We start from the raw sequence: 17586 nt of genomic DNA, 5'->3' as shown, positions 1-17586 counted from the left end.
CACTTGAGCAGCGCCTAAGTGTATTAACTTTGAGTGACATGTGGGATTCAAGCTAGGTCTTGAACACATGACTGGGCACAACAGAGCTGAAAGTCTCACCTTGAATGCGATCTATATCCACAACCCAGAGACCAAATTTTCAAGGCGTTGTGCGATAGTGGTTATTCGGCGGGTCTAGAATTTTCAACCATCTTCAACCCGTGCCATTTGGCTCGCATGTTCGAATCATGTCAACGTCGATCTTTTTGCTTTCTCGCGACCCCCCCGATCTCAGCAACTTTTCGATATCGAAATCATCTATTTTGAAGCGGCAGAAGACGTAGAAAAAGCACAAATACGAAAAGTTGAAGTAGTTGCGGCAAGTGCCACTTTGGTTGACGCGTCAACGGTGCCACTTTGCTTGCGGTCAAGCGTCCGGTGGAGGTATAACCGGTCGTGTTCAAGTGCCCCTTCCTATCCTTGCCCATCCTTTTATTCGTGCTCTGCTGCCATTACTTGGAGAGCGAACGGATGCAGACGTGAACTTCGTCGTTCCAAGATGCCTCGTAAGCAGGCAGTCGACCAGGCTATATATCGTAAGCTGTCCATGTTCTAAGACTCCGACTCGAGACCGAGATCGAACGGAGTGAGCTGATAGTCATTCTGCTTCTATGAAGTGGACGAGGCAGAAGGCTTCATCCTTGAACATGCCCTGTTCTCTCCTCCTAGGACTTGGCCACCATTACCGCCAGAGCCGCAAGAGAGCCGACTGGCAGCCACCCAGAAGAAGATGAACTGGGACGCCGAGGTCCGAAATCACCCAGACGAACCGATTGACATTCCGATACGCAAGCATTCTAATCGGGAAGAGGGCGACGAGGATGCCGACGCCAACCTGGAAAGATGTGTTATCTGCTTGATGAATATGAGGGTCAGGACTATAGTAGGACTATGTGGACATGAATTCTGCGTAAGTCACCTCGATTACCAGACGTTTGCCTATCGCCCTTGGCACCGATGGCAGATTTTGAATGGCTAATAAAGGAGGGCGCTGTGAATAGTTCGAATGTATAGGCGTGTGGGCAAATCAAAGCAGACGATGTCCGCTTTGTTCGGCAGATATGGCTCCATTCCTTCTGCATGATCTTGATGCTACAACTCCGACTAAAGTGAGCCATTTCATGCTTCGTGGGGCGATTCCAGTATCCTGGATCTGACACAGATCCATGACATAGTTCTATCTTCCTCCCCTACCAACCCGGCAATTGCCCTCAGCTACTTTGCCTGGGCCCTCAAGAAGACTCCCGGAAGTCGTGCGGCGGGAACAAGCAGAAGAGAGAGAAAAAGAAGAACCTGATGAACTGGATTTACAAGTCGAGCGCCGAAGAGAGATCTACCGGCATGAGCTGTATGTGAAGGTGAGTCAATCAGTTTACGATAATGAGCTTCGGTTCTAGTGAAGACTGACATTTGAGACGGGGCTAGCATATCGGCTCAAATTCACACACGAAATTCCGACCCAACCCAACTCCCAGACAAATAACCGATGATCCCAGTCTGATACAACGCGCGACGGCTTTCCTGAGGCGGGAATTGAGGGTATGGTCCCTAGTTGACGTCGAGTTTCTGACCACGTACATCATTTCCCTCTTGAAAACTATAGATATCCGTTCCGAGCCCGCAATAAGGTTACTTGCTGATTATTTAGATCTGAATGAGGAATACCCAAACTCTGCTGAACATTTCTCTCATGAGTTGTACAGTTTCTTAAGGTCTCCATATAAGGAGTTACGGAAATGGGACGATGTCATCCAAGTGCGTTTCCTTCTTCTCCACCGCTTAATGTGCCGTCAGCTCAACATCCAATGTCTGGCGTGTACAGTACGATGATGTCCCCTCTCAATCTCGCTCGCCTTCGCCATCATCTTCATCTGCATCACGTATACCTGCTCGGCGATCAAGATCATTGTCTCGCTCGCCGTCTCTCCGTTCTCCAGCGCATTCTCGCTCGCTCTCAGCTTCGCGGTCACGGTCAAGATCTCGGTCTCGGTCTCGTGATAGAGGGCGTCAGTGGTCAAGAAGAGACGTGTTTGTGCCATCCATATCACCATATGCGAAGCGCTGGAACGAGAATGATTCGTGGCTTGATCCAGACTATGCAGCGTGGCTTGACGAGGAAAAGCGTCGTGACGAAGATAGGAGAGAAAGAAAGCGATTGAAACGAATGGGGTTGAGTGATCGAGCCATTGATCGAGACCGGGACCGACGTCAAAGTCGACTTGAAGAATACGAGCAGAAACCGATGCGGGCCTGGGGCGAATCGGGCGAGAAAAGGACGAAGAAGGTTGAATTGCTCCCTGAGCCTGGTGAACCACCTCTTAGAATGGATGAAATACCTTCACATACAGAAGAACCGATCATCTTCGAGCAGGAAGAAGTCAAGCCTGTCATACCGAAAGCAGGATTATCGATCAAGGGCGCTGCTAAATCCGTTACACCCCCTACACCGACTCAGCCAAAAGCCCGAAAGACTTTGCTGGAACACTTGGCCAGACAAAAAGCTGCCGGCGCGCAACAAAATGCTGAATCACCTTCTGTCGCCGATGATGGTACACCAGCCAAGAAATTGAGCACGGAAGCGGTCAGAGAGAGATTAGCCAAATTCAAAGCTCAAGCCGCAGGGGCAGTGACTGCGAATACCGATCCCACGAAAGATACAATCCCCTCGACGACCTCGAGTAATGGATTGAGTACCAAAGCGATGTTGAAGGAAAGGTTGTTGAGGGAGAAGATAGCTAGACTGAAAGCTAAACGAGCGGCGATGTCGACTACTACCGCCGACGTCGATGAAGCTGGATCACTTGCATCCGTCATCCAGACTCTTGCGCCTAATGAGGCGATGGAGAATCAGCAAGATGATGAGCCGGCCAACGAAGACAATGGATATTATAAGGAGGAACACGAAGATGGATACGAGGTTGATGACGGCCCCGATGACATTGACCCTTACGATTACGCGTACGATGCACCGATCGGAGGAGAAATGATGGAGACGAAAAACAGCAGGAACGAAGGAATGAAAGAGATCCTACGATCTCGATTATCCAATGAGAAATTGATCTTCGTGACTCGCAAGGCGAACGAGAGTAAAGCTCAAGAACTGAGAAGGAGGCTATTGGAGAACAAGGCTCGTAAAGAGCGTGAACAGGTGGAAAGCAATTATGGAGGCATGGATAAGGTGTTGATGAAGATGAGTGTGGAAGAACGGAAGAAGGAAGTGAGAAGACGGTTGATGAGGTTGAAGATTCTTAATGCGGAGACTGAGCAAGAGAGGAAACAGAGGGAGTTGAAGGAAAAGTTGGTCGCGAAACGGAAGATGAGTGGTTTGAGTGGCGTGAGAGAGGTTTCTACGATGGTGTAGTTAATTGAACAATTGAATAACAAGAGAGAAACGTATGATAGGTATTCTGAACATACGATATGGGAAATATATGCGATGTACATCCAGTGGTGTACACATGTAGAGTCGTGATGATGGGCAATCATGCAAGTATAATGAGCACGGCACCTCGTCGTGAATGAGGCCGCACTTCCGTCGCTGACTGAGCCACCCATCCTGTACATGTGATATCATTTCTGTTCATGTCCTTTATGCTATGTCATATGACTATCTGTCTGTCTGTTCATCTATGCTATTTATTTGTTTTGGAATTATGAGGTATGGATAATTTACAAAATACCAGCGTACTGTGTCGAGGATAGAAATAGGATGAAAGGGAGAGACGAGGAACCGCAATCCTGCCGATCTTGTTTGTGTTCGCACCCCTCATTCTCAGGATACTATTCAACTCTGCGATCTCGCGCTTCACACCTCGGAAAGATAACCCATATTGTCCATTCACCTGCCCCTTGCCCAATTCAATCCCTTCGAAATAAGGAGCTTCACAGGTCCACCATTCACCGTTGGTCATTCACGGTCCCATATATGCCAATCGCGAGTCTCACACGCCTAACCGCCTCTTACAGTCCTCATACACGATCCAACTCACTCCGACCGCAGGGCCCACTTTCAATATACTCGGTAACAGACCTTTGTACATCCCTCTCCACCCTTCATTCTTCAGCGTCTGTTGAGCGACATCTAGGAATCCTTTATATTGCTGAGGATGTCCCGATGATCCAGAAGCTTGGAGTCGTGTTCTGAGAAGATTGATAGGATACACACTCGCTGCACCTATACTTCCTGACAAAGCACCAAATGACAGCACAGCGAAGACCTCAGGTTCATCTTTACCCGTGGATTTGCAGTAGGTCGTTTTGAGGGTTTCATACGTGCCCATATCGATTGCTGAGTAAGGGAAAACACCAACCAGACCGAGCTAAATAACAGAACAAGACGGAAGGTAGGTCAGCTTCGATTCTTCATATTTGAAAAGTAACGGAAAGGTGAATAAGGCAAGGGACACAGATGACGCTGATTACTCACGGTCAATCCTCGATAATAGCTCCTGATCCCACCGGCCTTCCACATCACCCTAGCAGTGTCTCTGACTTGCCTCCAACCTTGATTAGGCCCAATCTCAGACTGTATACGAGTCTTGAGAGTTTCTAAGCCGTATATGGCGAATTGCGAAGTGATACCACCGATACCACCAGCGATGAACCTTGAAGAGGAAGATAAGTCTGCTGGATCAGAAACTTGGTCCCAATACACTGCTAAGAACTTTTTCGATTGCTCGTAAGATACGAATTTTATTGCTGATTCCTGTATCATGAAGGGGAACCGTTAGCGTATAACCCAGATGGTATCGATTGACTCTGAGACCATTGGGTTGTGTCCTGATCTTGTGACATTATGTAAGAGAGCCCGATAAAGACCAACTTACAGGGAAGATTTTGGTGACATTCAACCCATTTCCAACCCAAAATGCTTTCAGTCCCTTCCCATCGACGTAGATTCTATTCACCGCGCCCCACAGATTGTTGACAGCTTTTATACCAGCCCGAAAGGGATGGCTCAGATGCGCATCTTTGTTGAATGAGGAGAAATCGGGAGTCGTGATCAGGTAAACTTTCAGTCGGTCAAAGGGGGCAGTCACCGTCCGCGAGACTGAATGATATCAATGTATCAGCGACTGCTGAACGGTACATGTATGCCCAAATCCGACAGTCCGTCCAAAGTCGACAATCAAGCCTGAAATAAAACCGGGGCTGCACAACCAATCTCTCCCCTCCTGAACGCCAGGCGATAGATAGTCCTTCATTGCAATTTTGTCTTTACCCGTCCCTCAATATGATGTAGAGCGCATTACTCACCAGCACCAGCAATACCTCCAGCCAACAAGAACCTCCACGCTTCATTCTTCTCCTCCATCGGCTCCTCCTCCGCGTGTTCCACTTCAGGTGTATCGGCATATTCCTCATCGTGGTGATGTGCCGGAGGATTGAAGAAACCAGCGGCCGTCGATTGCTGAGAAGAATTCGGTGCTTTCGGGAATGAAACGTTGATATCTCCTTCTTTGTCTACCCTCGCAGCTCCTCGACCGTCCGATGTGCGCTTCTTGACTTGGTAGACTGCGAATGAAATTTGTCAGCACGAACGAGATCCGCACATCTTCACGCGAACGTCCCATCGTATGATGCCCCGTCTACTTCTCGGAACGATCATCCCGATGCGCGAACTCAATCCTGATACTGAATGCGCGATGTCTCTTCCATCACGGCCGACAACCGGAGTTTCCCTACGACCCTTCCAATGATAGATTCCGCTAGCCATTGTCATGGAGAAGGAAAGCCCACTCACACTTATATATCTCGAAAGGTGTCGCTTTCCGCGGCAACATGATCAAGAAATCCCTGAACTCCGCGAACGTTATATACATATCTCCAGGTTCCGGTCCTATCCTCTTCCCCCGAGTCTTATTCGTCGAAACCCCATTTTCAGCCGGGTGAGAAGCTAAGAACTGAACCAGATCCGACGTCGTGGCCGGAGTAACGTCTACTCCGGAGCGCGAGAGCGCAGCCCGCATTTCAGTTGCATCTAATCGCCCATCGCCGTTTTTATCGAGATCTTGGAAAATATCCCATAATTCGCGTTCTTTGTCCCATAAGAAGCGCCTACCCAGTCAAAGGGGTGGTTAGCTCTTCGTCTTCTGACGTCAGGGAAGGTCGTAGCTAAGCACATCGAGCGCCCATACTCGATAGAGGAGGAACATGCAGAAAGGAAAAGATGAGCGTGAGGAAGTGAACGGCTTCCGACTCACCGGAAATCTTGCCATGCAACACCTTTACCTTTTAGATTCTTGATTTCAGGCTCTACCAAATCATCTGCTCCGCCCCACAGCCTAGCTTCTGGTCTTTTATCATTACAAGCCTTGACCAGCTCCTCCTCGTACAGCTTCCTCAGCCTATCAACCCTTTCAGGCGAGAGCGCAGTCAGCGTGTCTTGTCCTGGGAGTTTCATGCGTTTCGTAGGTGATGGTCCTTCGGTGTTCACGTCGCCTAAATCCGGTAGATGGGGTAAAGAATTCCACAAGGCTTTCAATTTGGCTGCTCGGACTTGCGGGCCTTCTCCTAGACGGAACTCGTTCAGCGTCGGTCGGGTGGGAGGTATTATATCTGGACCCGGGGGTTCGCGGAGGGATAAAGGGTGTATCAGGCCTTCGGGTTCCAGTGGGTTCGCTTTCAAGGTAGGGTCTAGGTGCGGCGGTTTGGGTAATAAGGGATAATGAGCGGAGTCGTCGGCGGCATTTGAGGACGTTGAGGCGTACGTTGAGGCGGATGAGGAGGAAGACGGTGATGCTGCTGGGGCTGGGACTGGTATCGAAGAAGAAGAAGAAGAAGAGGAGGAGGATGAGGAGGAGGAGGAAGATGATGATGGCTCGTTTTGTTCTGTCATTTTTGTGAATGGATATCTATACCTGTTAAATAAGTACGGATCAGTATGAGTCAGCATCATGAATGACATTAGTAGGGTATGAAGAGTTTTTTGGTTGAGGACACGTACGAATGGACATGGATTTGTCAATTGACAATGAAAATGATCACACAACTTTGTTTCGTATCCGTTCGATAGCCTCAAAGCCGAGCCGAATTGAGGAACGAGCACAATTACACAAACACAGATCACAGATCCCAAATCTCAGATCTTTCTTGGTGATCGTCCGGTATGCTATGGTATACCAGCAAACGCTTGAATCCCTACTTGACCCAGCACCAAATTAGATTAGCGAGCTGTGTCCTCTTCTTCCCTTCACTTTGGTACGTGGAGACGAGCTTACCAATGAGCAATACCAATGAATACTTGAGTTGAATCAATGATGCACGTATGTCTGACAACTCGTATTGTTGGCGTGGTATGGGTTGCTGATGTCTCAGATGACCGATGACGAATTATAAAGCGACTTTTTCGTTTTCGTGTCGAATCCTGCTAGTTTAAGATTGTTATATCCGTTCGAGGTCGAGGTCGTTGGCGTTGGTGTAAGGTACACCAAATATCGTTCACGTCACTTGAAACAATTTGCTCTGTTGGGCGTTACTGACTGCTGTCGTTGAGACTACTCTGGTGGTAGGTTTGCTATGTATGCAGTGATGTGTATATGAAAGGGATATCAATCGCGTGGTTCTGTAGTTCCGTGGTTCAAATTTTGGAGGTGACCAACTAACTACGAGTAATGATGCGTGTAAGGTGAAGGTTGCAGGGTAATTTGATTTCGACTCTACGGTGAGGATGCGTACAGTGGTAGTAGTGGAGTGATTTTGACCGGAGTGAGCCCCGGAATTTATACGCGCAGACCGCTTAATTCCGATCATAACCCACATCTTGGCAGCGAACAGTGAACAGTGAACATATGCTGGCTTACAAGACTTTTGCTTCTCTTCTTACTGAAGCTTCAAACGCGTTCAGCCGCACTGCAACCAGCGAGGAGTCGTAGTAGATCAGATCAGGTAACGATGCATGAACGAGCTATATGATGGAATGGGCATGTTCTTCTTTTCAAGTTAAAAGCAAGAACAAGCACAGATGCGAGTGTCATTAATGTATATATGTGTGTGGATTGGAATTTAATTGAGCCTTTGTCTTGTTTAGATGATTGTATGTAATGTATTGTGATGTATTGTAACGAATGAAACATATTGGAACGACTGAAAAGATGCTATGCAAGGGCTGTGACTGAGTCCCGTCTACTCAGCTATCGTCGAAGTGGAAGACTCGGCATGCGGTCTTTGTTTTTCGTGGATGGCTAATTGACATCATTCCAACAATCAGCGTTCCGTTCAAGCAGTGTCAAAACCTGAATCGGTCGCAAATCGCGCACTCTCATGACGAGATCTGAAACGGATAATTAGACTCACAATCGAAATGGTGGAAAGCCGTATGACTTAATTCTCCCTCTTCTTCATGTTCTTCCTCCGGTTCTTCATCTCTCATCTTCTCATTCAGCTGAGCATTCTTCTTCGCCTCCCAAATCATCTTCAACTCCTTCACTCGCTGATGTCTATCTTTCTCCGCGTCATACTGAAGATGTCGTTTCAACACCATCTTCTCCCACAGACTCAAGTGTCGAGGGTGCACGGCAATACCATGGTACTCTTTCGCCCGTCCCTCTCGGACGAACGCCCAATACCTATCTTGTTCTCTCAAGTCTAAACCGGTAGTATCAGGGATGAAGAGCCAAGTGACGAATACACCGGCGATACCAAATGGCCATACGATCCAGAATCGGGTCCGTGTGTCGACGTAGTTGTAGATTACTGCAGGTAACAGGGCACCGACTTTTCCAGAGGCAGCCGAAAGACCGTGTGCAGTAGCTCTGACTGAGACGGGGAATACTTCAGCGGCAAGAAGGAAGGTAGTACAATTGGGACCGAATTGTTGGAAGAACGATGAGAGGTAGTAGATTGTTTGGAACCCTCGGATATGTTGAGGAGTGGATAACTCGTGGTACCAGACTGTAACAGACACGCATATCCCGTTAGCCTATTGTGCCAATTGATGGTCGGACGGACGAATGGGTGGCAGGGATAACTCACTAGCAGAAATCAGGAACAAGACACCGTCACCAAGGAATCCAATGATCTGCATCCTCTTTCTTCCGTAGAATTTATGGTCGATAAGCAAAGCAGCCATATAGTACCCAACGAGGGAGACTCCGATGTTGACCAAATTCCAGTTCCAAGTAGTGACTACGTTCCCCTTACTAGACGGTGAGATGATGTTGATGAAAGTAGAAGCGAAAAGCTTGTTTCCGTAGAACAGGAAATCGTTGAACAGCCAACCCATGGTGGTACCGATCAATCGACCTGCGAAATGGGTACCGACCAATTTGAGCGAGTGAAGATCGTAACCCGATTGGTTGACCCTGGAATTCTTCTTGGATCGCTTTAAGGCAGCGGACGAGTATTTCTTCTTGTAGAATCGGAAGTAGGCCAACCATAGGGTCATAACTGCCATAATCGCGAAAGAGACTCTGAATGTCCATTGGGCGGATACTTCCGAATAAGGTGGGTTGGCAGAGTGGTGGAAGATGAGTAACAGGATGATCAGGATTCCTTGATTGAAGAGCTGACCCCAACCTATTTCCGTTGAGGGAAACATCAGTACAGTACTACCCATGGCTTGAACGAAGGCAAGCCCACCTTGCATCAAGAAAGCCAAGACTACGTTTCGTCCTCTGTGCAGCTTATCGTCCTTCTGAGATCCGGCAACTGATTTTGACTCCATCGCTGTGGTTGAAGTCATTGGGTATTCACCTCCGACACCTACAGAGAAGAAGAATATTCAGATCAGGGAAGTCCCGGACGAAAGCGGGAGAATTTTCTGTATACGGGGTCAACTTACCGATACCGTAGAAGAATTGAGAGAAACCATAACAGATGACCCATCCTTCGAGCGTCGTGCCCCATGAGGCAGTGAGCATGACGAGACCGACTGTTGGCAATCATCAAATGAATTAGCTGAATCAGCCGAAGTCCTTCTCCGGCAAGGTGGTTCACAAATCAGGCTGGGGCGTGAAGACTCACCAGTCATGACGAGTGCATCCTGGACTAAACCAGTTTTTCTTCCTACCCAATCACCTTCCACGCCCACCAAGATCTGCCCAAAGATAATCCCGATAATCTGGAGGTAATCCACCGCAGCCACCCAATTGGAATTACACACTTGGTGTGTGCTCCAACAGAGGGGCCATACAGCCTTATACAACGCTCCAAGATTTCCGATCGAGAACAACGTGTAACCTTCAGTGAACAGTCCGAAACCGCCCATAACGTATCGTTTCGTGTATGCGGATAAGGGGGAGAGGGGGTCTTTCTTGAACATTCCCCAGATATGTTTGATCTCGCGCATCGTCTCTGTGTTTTGCTGCGAGTTAACCCATTGTCGTCTGTCTGAGCCCGATAAGTCGGCCTGGATACATTCAACATGGTCAGTCTAAGCTCCGTTGCATGGAAAATCAGCGATGAGGGAGATGAATTTACCCAATATACGCCGTCTTTATAAGAATCCTCAGGTGCTAAATCATGATACAACGGATGTTCCTGATTAAATTTCTCATTTTGTAGAGCATAATCGACTTTATCCGTATCGAGCCCACCTCCGCGTCCGCGTCCGCCGCTGGTTTTATCGTTTTCGTTTGGGGATCTACCAGGAGTAGGCGAAGGAGGATCCAAACTTGAAAACGTCTGACCCTCGATATTGGGATTGTGATTCTGGATTCTTGGTGAGCCGCTCAACGAGAGGACGGCGGGAGAGGGCGCATTGGAGTCGGGAGCAATCATGGGAGTTTGTTGGTCCTCCCCTCGGAGGATGAACGACAGAGCCATGGTGGGCGAGGGTGTGAATTGTCTAGAGGTCTTCTTTGAATTCTAAGTGTCTATGTTTGTTTGGTGGGAGGCCGATTGGTGAAGATACGGGATGAGGATGAGGAAACGTTCCAAAGACAAGAAGATGGGCTCGTTTCTTTCTACTTAAATTGATTGGTCTGACCAGGAGATCCGTTCAGTTCGAATGTACTGTACTACGTCACCTTGCCTAACCTAATCTAGGTTGTCGAATTCGAAGGTTGACCTCGTGAGGTCGTACCCCTGTAAAAATAAAAGCAAGAATCTATCCTGTTACTGTGTCCTGCGCAGGTCGACCTGCTATTGCAAGAGGATGACGTCGTAGTCGTAGTCGTGGTCGTGGTCAAGGACGAGGATGATATCAAGGTTGAGAAATGCACGAACGTGCTTCGTTTCTGTTTTGAATTTTTCCTCAAAAACGTCTGTTCTGAAATGGACGTCTCGAGTGGAGGTTTTCCGAGGTGCGGGAGTGCAGACGTGCCAAGATGGCGTCAGAGTTATTTTGGGTGTTCAAAGTGGTCGTGTGAGCAATCACAATCACGATGACGATGACGATAATGGCTTGGTGAGTAATGGAAGTGGTCGTGTGAGTAGTTGTAACCAAGAAGAGCAACCAAGAAAAGAGAAAAGTTGTGGCTCAGAAGAATGAATAAATTTATGGCCAAGTCAGTTCAGACGAACGAACGTGCTTGGCATGTCAGTAAGTGTAGAGTGAGCCAGCCAGCGAGCGCGCATGATCTCATAATTTTCCTCCAGTCCTCCCTACCGTACCGAGAGAGTAGTGGAGCGCTAAAGGCTGAAGGGCTAAAGGCTGGACTGTGTTGAATGCGTGTCTTGTTCAATTTACCCCGCTTCGAAAGAAACGAATATCCTGAATGGAAATTTTCATTCGACCAGTAATAATCAAGGATCGACATGAAATCCACGAACGTGCGCTGTGTCGGTCCTTTGAACATTTTTTGGTTCCTGAGTCGGATCACCGGATGCAACCCAATTCAAATCCAATTCAACCTAAACCGGTAACCCGGTATAAACCACGTGGTTTGTCATTTTACTCCGATCATCCCGGATCGCTGCACTTGTGCTGTTGCTTTAAGGCAATGCAAGATGTACATGTGCAGAGATGGGTGAATGTGTGTAATACAGAAATGCATCATTATGCGGATGCACATGCGTACGCAAATCAAGAGTGAGCTACAACATACAGGAGAGATAACGATACACCAATTACACCTCACTACACTATAAAGCAGAACGCAGCGAATCAATATTTAAATGGGTCTATATTTGTTTTGTTTGTTAATTGACAACGAGTGAACAATCGCATACGCAAATTTGGATCTCTCGCCTTTCATGCATCCGCCCGTAATTTGATTTTGAGCAAATGTAAAAGCCAATCAGGTTCCCAGATCGCTACTCCCGTCGAAGCGCACTTGAAATCCATCTGAGGGTGTTCATAGGCATAAGACCCGTGACCTGATGGAGAGGTTGATTCTCCTCCGGTTGAGTTGAATCTCGATCTGGCCAAAGAAGACTTTCTTCCCACTCCAACACCAACTCCGGCTCCGGAGTGCGAGATCGATCCCATTCTATGACCATTCTGTAAGACCGACGAAATAGATTTCGGATCTCGTTCCCGTTCCTTCTCTTCGGAAGACCGAGGTGGGAAAGTGAAATTACTAAACATGCCTCCGACCACATCTGCATCCTCATCGTCCTTCTGTATAGGATCAACATCACGGGAAGAAGTTGCCGGGCTGTGCATATCCTGCTGCATTTGGTGAGAATGTTGTTGCAATTGAGAGGTCTGGTTGAAATCGAATTGAACTCTGGAAGGTCTCCGCCCGATCGTAGAAGTAGACGTCGAAATCCCCGCATTGTCCGTTTCGGCAGTGTAAAGCTGGTCCATCTTGGCCGCAGCAGCTATCTTCGGGGCCATCACACATGCGTTCTGCGCTCTGAACAGAGAAAAGGGTAACCATTTATCCGTAAATGTGTTGACGGCCGCATCGTAGTTCGCGTAGAAAATGATAGCGTACGGAGGGATATACGAAGAAATCGTTCGTTTCGATCCACCCGGAGTGAGGGGGATAAGCATCGGATGAAGTGTGAGTCGAGGTAAGATATGAGTCATATCTTCGGAGGTCAACATCTCGTCCAACATGGGTGCGATGGCCCTTTCTAATGATCGCAGTAACGCTGTCACCCGTTTCGATAGTAGTTGATTGCCTTGGTCATTGGTCATATTCCGAGTCATTATACTGAGGATGCTCATTCCTTCCAACAAGGCTAAAGCTTCGCCGATTTCCTCGACTGTTCCGCCAAGTTCGTTCTCATCATGCGAAGGTACACCGAGATCACAGACTTCCCGAAGCGGTAGTTGAGACCTCATGTTCTGCTCGAGGAGTATTCGAAGACCGTCGAAGGGTGTGGCTTGCACCACGGCGACTCCAGCATAGAGTTTGCCTGGTTGTAGGCGAGATTGTAAGGTCGAGTCGCAGAACGTTCGCATATCGTCTAATAGTGGTATCGTGTGATCAAGAGGTACCGAAAGGGTCTTGTGAAGGGCTTGAGCGACAGATTGCGAGTCGGCAAATATGAAATGTCTCGATTCTAGATCCAATCGCTCAGCAGCTGAGGCCACTCGGCGAACTAGGAAGATCAGTTGACCTTTCGAAACGGTGTCGTTGCTGTTGTTCAATTTGACCCATCCTCTGGAAATGTAGTAACCTGTCAGCTGTAGTCCGCGGAGAGCTACGACCAATCGATAGACTCACGTAGTCAAGATTTGGTCATATAGCACGCCCAATCTTGAAATACCGTCTGTCTGACCTAGGAGTCTGACAGCAAGCTGACAGGAAGAGATCGTAAATCGTTCCAAGAACTTGGTCAAGCTGACGGGAGGTCGGCTTCCCATCGTACCAGTCGTGGTGTTGGTAGTGAGTAATGATCCTCTTCGAATATCCGAGAAGGTCGCCTGTAAGATCGAATCATTCCCTTGACTCCGTCCATCCGTCGAAGATGCCGACTGAAGAGGCACAAGCGACGGATTCTTCCAGGTCCAGGATAGTTTCAAAGCAGACACGAAAGCGTCATGCCCTGTTGTCAAGTCCATTCCCAGGACGGTCGAATCGCTTGAGACGGATTGGATGAAAGACTTCTTTGGACTCGGTACATCTCCTCCACCTGTAAGAGAGGCGATATCGCACATAGGTAGCATACCATCGATCGAATTGACCAGCACTCGGTCTCGCTCGTCAAGCAAAACAGCTGCTATGACTACCCTTCTTCTTCTTGCGCGTTCTCGTCGAAGGTTGAGGGAGTGAAGAAGGAAAAACACGGCGCAGGCAATACAGGCTGAGAAGGCTAAAGCAGCGACAATACCCGTGATTATGACGTTGGTACCTGTCAACTTGTTGTGCCGACTGATTCCCTTTCCGGCGGGCCATGCATAGGTTGTGCCCATCATACCTGCAATTGCAATCTTAGCGCGAAAATACTGGAGATACTGCTATTCACTCACCGCAAAAGTGCATGCAGGTCACAGCGATGGCCAGGATAAAAGCAACGCAGATCTTTGATAGCCAAGTATGCTTGAGTTTGGGTCGGAGCATGATGAACATGATGTAAAGCGCGATGATCACAGCTCCACAAGCAATGATAATTGACCCGATCACGTACGCCGGGTGATAGGCGATATATGGGAGACCAGTGATAGATGCTTGACCGATATAGTCTGAGAAAAAAAAGTCAGTATTATCGAAATTCAGCTCAGATGAAATTAAATATGACATACGCATGCCGACAACGCCGAATCCAGCGATTGTGCCAGTGATGACAATCTTCATGATCTCCGTGGAAGTCACCACGTCGAAGCCAAGGAACATTCCTAATCTTGTCCATGTTGTGCTGCTTGCCTTCAGTCTCACCCTCTTCTGACTACGTTCTGACCGACCTTCCGTTTTCCCGCTGTACGAGCTAAGTCTAGCCGTAATCGTCGCTGGAGGGATTGTCTTGTGGATATTCTTCTCTTCGTTCGACGATATAGAGCCCGACGATGAAGGCTCAAGATCTCCTTCCGGTAACGACTGGATCCGAGCAAGTGTAGTAGAAGGTCCGCTGTACGATGGTCTATCCCGATGCGTTGTGAGTACGTTGGCCGGTAGGGATGCTCTCCGACGTTCAGGCTGGTATGACATTGTGGGTTCCCCAAATGTAGGAGAAGGTGTTCTACCGTTTGGTAGGCCTGTCGAAGGTGAGATTAGATTCGGATTCGCAGATGAAGTGTGATCTGGCTCGATACGAGGTGGAAAGTTGAAGCTTGCAGCGAAAACATCAGGGGAAGGCAAAGGAAGCGCCGAACCGACTGAGCTTCTCCGAGAGGAAGGAGCGTAGATAATCGGTAGAGGGGTCAGCATCGGGTGACTGGAAGCTGAATGATGCAACGATCCATTCTGAGAAGCTCTTGTACTCGTCGGAGTGGTGGCCCCGGCACGACGTTCGAGTTCTTGCCTGACGGCATCTTTGCCCAAGCGGAAATTCAGTTCTTGCAAAGCCTCGTCATCCTCGAACATCCGTTCACTTTCTCGTGTGACAGGCGAATACATTCCTTGGACTTCTTCTTTCCAATTAGACGATTTCCCGCCGCCAGAATATCCGCCTAACTTGTATCTCCCATTGTCGGCCATACCTCCGGACCCTTCGCCGTCCATCATAGACCACTTGGCAACGTTCGAAGCTTGGGCAAATAGGGCGCCCGCGCCCATCGTACCTCTTCTCAAGACTTTTTTGTGAGATTTCTTCCATTTCCCGTAATCGTCCGCTTCCACTCTAGACGGACTATCCCTTCTACCCAGTTTGTCCTTGCTACGAAAGCCGGGCCATGCAAGCCAATCTCTGATTTGCGTTCCCATTACGAAGAAAGCTGTGGTCATAGCTAGGCACGAGACCACCAACGAAAGGATGGTGAAACCTGGGTCGTAGCTTAGGTAGAGGGCCGGATAACTCTTCTGATCCATCATTGGATGATGCAGTGATAGAGCGTTATTGAAGACGAAGTGCATCGCGAATGTCGAGACTGCACCGAAACATATTCCTGCCGAGGCCAAGAGGAGTTGATTTCGCCATCCAGTGTTCGTTGTCCGCCTAATCAACAGTTCTAATGTGCATAGAGAGCCCACAAATGCGATAGCGTAGGAAAGGACGATGAACCCAGCATGAAAGTGTTGACGCAGCTCTACATAACCGTCCGGCAAGCGGTATGCCTGTAGAGCTGAATTGTAATGGGCCATTTCAATTATGGGCGACGTCGATGTGTTATCGCGGCGATGTAAGTGGAACATCAACAGATCTTCGGCGGACGAGGCGATATGGTGGATTGTGGAGGTAAGATCGATACCAATCTGCCTTGGCGATTCATAAGGATGTGAACGATGCCGCCGTTCAGCTAGTCCAAGCATGGATTGCGGCAAAGGATTGGCGGATGAGAGGAGCGGTAGTAGAAAGGCTGAGACGAGGTAGACTGAAGCATTGAGCAGGCGGCGTCTGAGCTGTCGAGGAATTCTGCGAGCCGGAAATGAGGAATCTCTTGTTGATACCTTTGATGGCAGAGTATGTCTAGAAGATGACGCGACGGCATTCGGTGTGCTATCCAAGTAGTCCATTTGTTTCGCCGAGCTCGTCGCATGAGAAGACCCAGCAGATGAAGCAGAGGAGTTGATGGATATAGCTATTGGCGATGATGATTTTGGGATTGAGCGATCTTTGTGTTTGTGTTTGGCGGACAGTTGTTTGTGCGCACATGAGGATGAGGAATGTTGCAATAAGCCCGGCTTCCGCCCTGCCAGCTGAGACTGCACTAACATGTCGTAAGGTATCTCTCGAGGTGTCTCAGTACTGAATGGGTCGTCGGCGGAATCTTTATTGATTGACAGTACGCAATTCAAAGCAACCTCTTCCTGAGCCGATCTAATTTATCCGTCTCTAGGTCTACCGAAGATCTATCTAGTCTCGATCAAAATCATGTACTCCAAATGGAATGTCCAAATGAGTGTTGTTGAACTTGGGATCCGGTATATCTTCAACACTTGAATGTGGTCGGTGGAGTGTGGTTGTTGCCCTCGGAACTTTGTATGTGTTCAGTTTTTAATCATCTTGTCGGTGATCGAAAGGACTCTCTGACTATCGTATATTAATTGATTTGATGGTCGCGCTGAGCGAGACTATGATGGAGGCGAACGAACAAAGCGTATTATACAATGGTGTATGCACAATAAAGAATGTTGATGACAACTTAGAATGAGAGGGTTGATGTATACAGATGGCGAAAGAAGCAGAGTTGCGGCACTTGACTTGCTGCTGATTAGAATGTCAAGTCAAGGTCCAACAGGGTTACAAACCGATCTCACCCAACTGACATGATATGACCTGGGTTTGTGCGAATAGCGAGTACCTCTCCTTGCCAGTCAGAGTCAGAGGGTGATCTGTTGAGGATGAGGTGATCTGGATCACCGGGTGGGACAACCACAGGAGAACACGTTATGGTACTTTGGGAGGACGGCATGGGGTAATCAAGGGGTATGAGCAGAAGTAAGAATCAAGTGAATCTCATTTCGGTTTAATCAAATCCAAGTGATCTGAGCGTTCAGGGGCTTTTGCGGAAAGTGAAAAGAGTATGACAAAGGCATAACAAGAGAGAAAGAAAGATAATTATTAACAAAATGCCCATGGAGAAAAAAACACCCTGAGACAAGAAAGAGAAACACC

The 17586-nt window shown here is 48.2% G+C and overlaps 4 protein-coding genes across 4 annotated transcripts; 1 reads left to right on the top strand and 3 right to left on the bottom strand.

Annotated features, from left to right (window-relative positions):
• Nucleotides 1-538: 538 nt before the first annotated feature.
• Nucleotides 539-3400, top strand: I303_102586 (uncharacterized protein; the record flags this gene model as incomplete). The annotated part of the gene is made up of 6 exons (XM_018405940.1): nucleotides 539-575; nucleotides 657-949; nucleotides 1041-1148; nucleotides 1215-1397; nucleotides 1465-1794; nucleotides 1862-3400. The coding sequence occupies 6 exons, from the start codon at nucleotides 539-541 to the stop codon at nucleotides 3398-3400; spliced, it is 2490 nt and encodes an 829-aa protein (XP_018264434.1).
• Nucleotides 3401-3980: 580 nt separating this feature from the next.
• I303_102585 (uncharacterized protein) lies at nucleotides 3981-6877 on the bottom strand (the record flags this gene model as incomplete). The annotated part of the gene is made up of 6 exons (XM_018405939.1): nucleotides 3981-4358; nucleotides 4466-4744; nucleotides 4866-5089; nucleotides 5296-5553; nucleotides 5783-6096; nucleotides 6243-6877. 6 exons carry the CDS (start codon nucleotides 6875-6877, stop codon nucleotides 3981-3983), a joined length of 2088 nt encoding a protein of 695 aa, XP_018264433.1.
• A 1286-nt stretch (nucleotides 6878-8163) lies between these two features.
• I303_102584 (uncharacterized protein) lies at nucleotides 8164-10803 on the bottom strand (the record flags this gene model as incomplete). The annotated part of the gene is made up of 7 exons (XM_018405938.1): nucleotides 8164-8222; nucleotides 8335-8931; nucleotides 9013-9555; nucleotides 9619-9741; nucleotides 9821-9910; nucleotides 10003-10387; nucleotides 10459-10803. The coding sequence occupies 7 exons, from the start codon at nucleotides 10801-10803 to the stop codon at nucleotides 8164-8166; spliced, it is 2142 nt and encodes a 713-aa protein (XP_018264432.1).
• A 1369-nt stretch (nucleotides 10804-12172) lies between these two features.
• I303_102583 (uncharacterized protein) lies at nucleotides 12173-16685 on the bottom strand (the record flags this gene model as incomplete). Its single annotated transcript, XM_018405937.1, has 4 exons — nucleotides 12173-13535; nucleotides 13599-14292; nucleotides 14345-14557; nucleotides 14618-16685. 4 exons carry the CDS (start codon nucleotides 16683-16685, stop codon nucleotides 12173-12175), a joined length of 4338 nt encoding a protein of 1445 aa, XP_018264431.1.
• Between the last annotated feature and the right edge of the window lie 901 nt (nucleotides 16686-17586).

Source organism: Kwoniella dejecticola, chromosome 3, assembly GCF_000512565.2.
Source record: "Kwoniella dejecticola CBS 10117 chromosome 3, complete sequence".
In the NCBI taxonomy this organism is placed as follows: domain Eukaryota; kingdom Fungi; phylum Basidiomycota; class Tremellomycetes; order Tremellales; family Cryptococcaceae; genus Kwoniella; species Kwoniella dejecticola.
The sequence above is the reverse complement of the archived record's forward strand: the minus strand, read 5'-3'. Positions and strand labels throughout refer to the sequence as shown.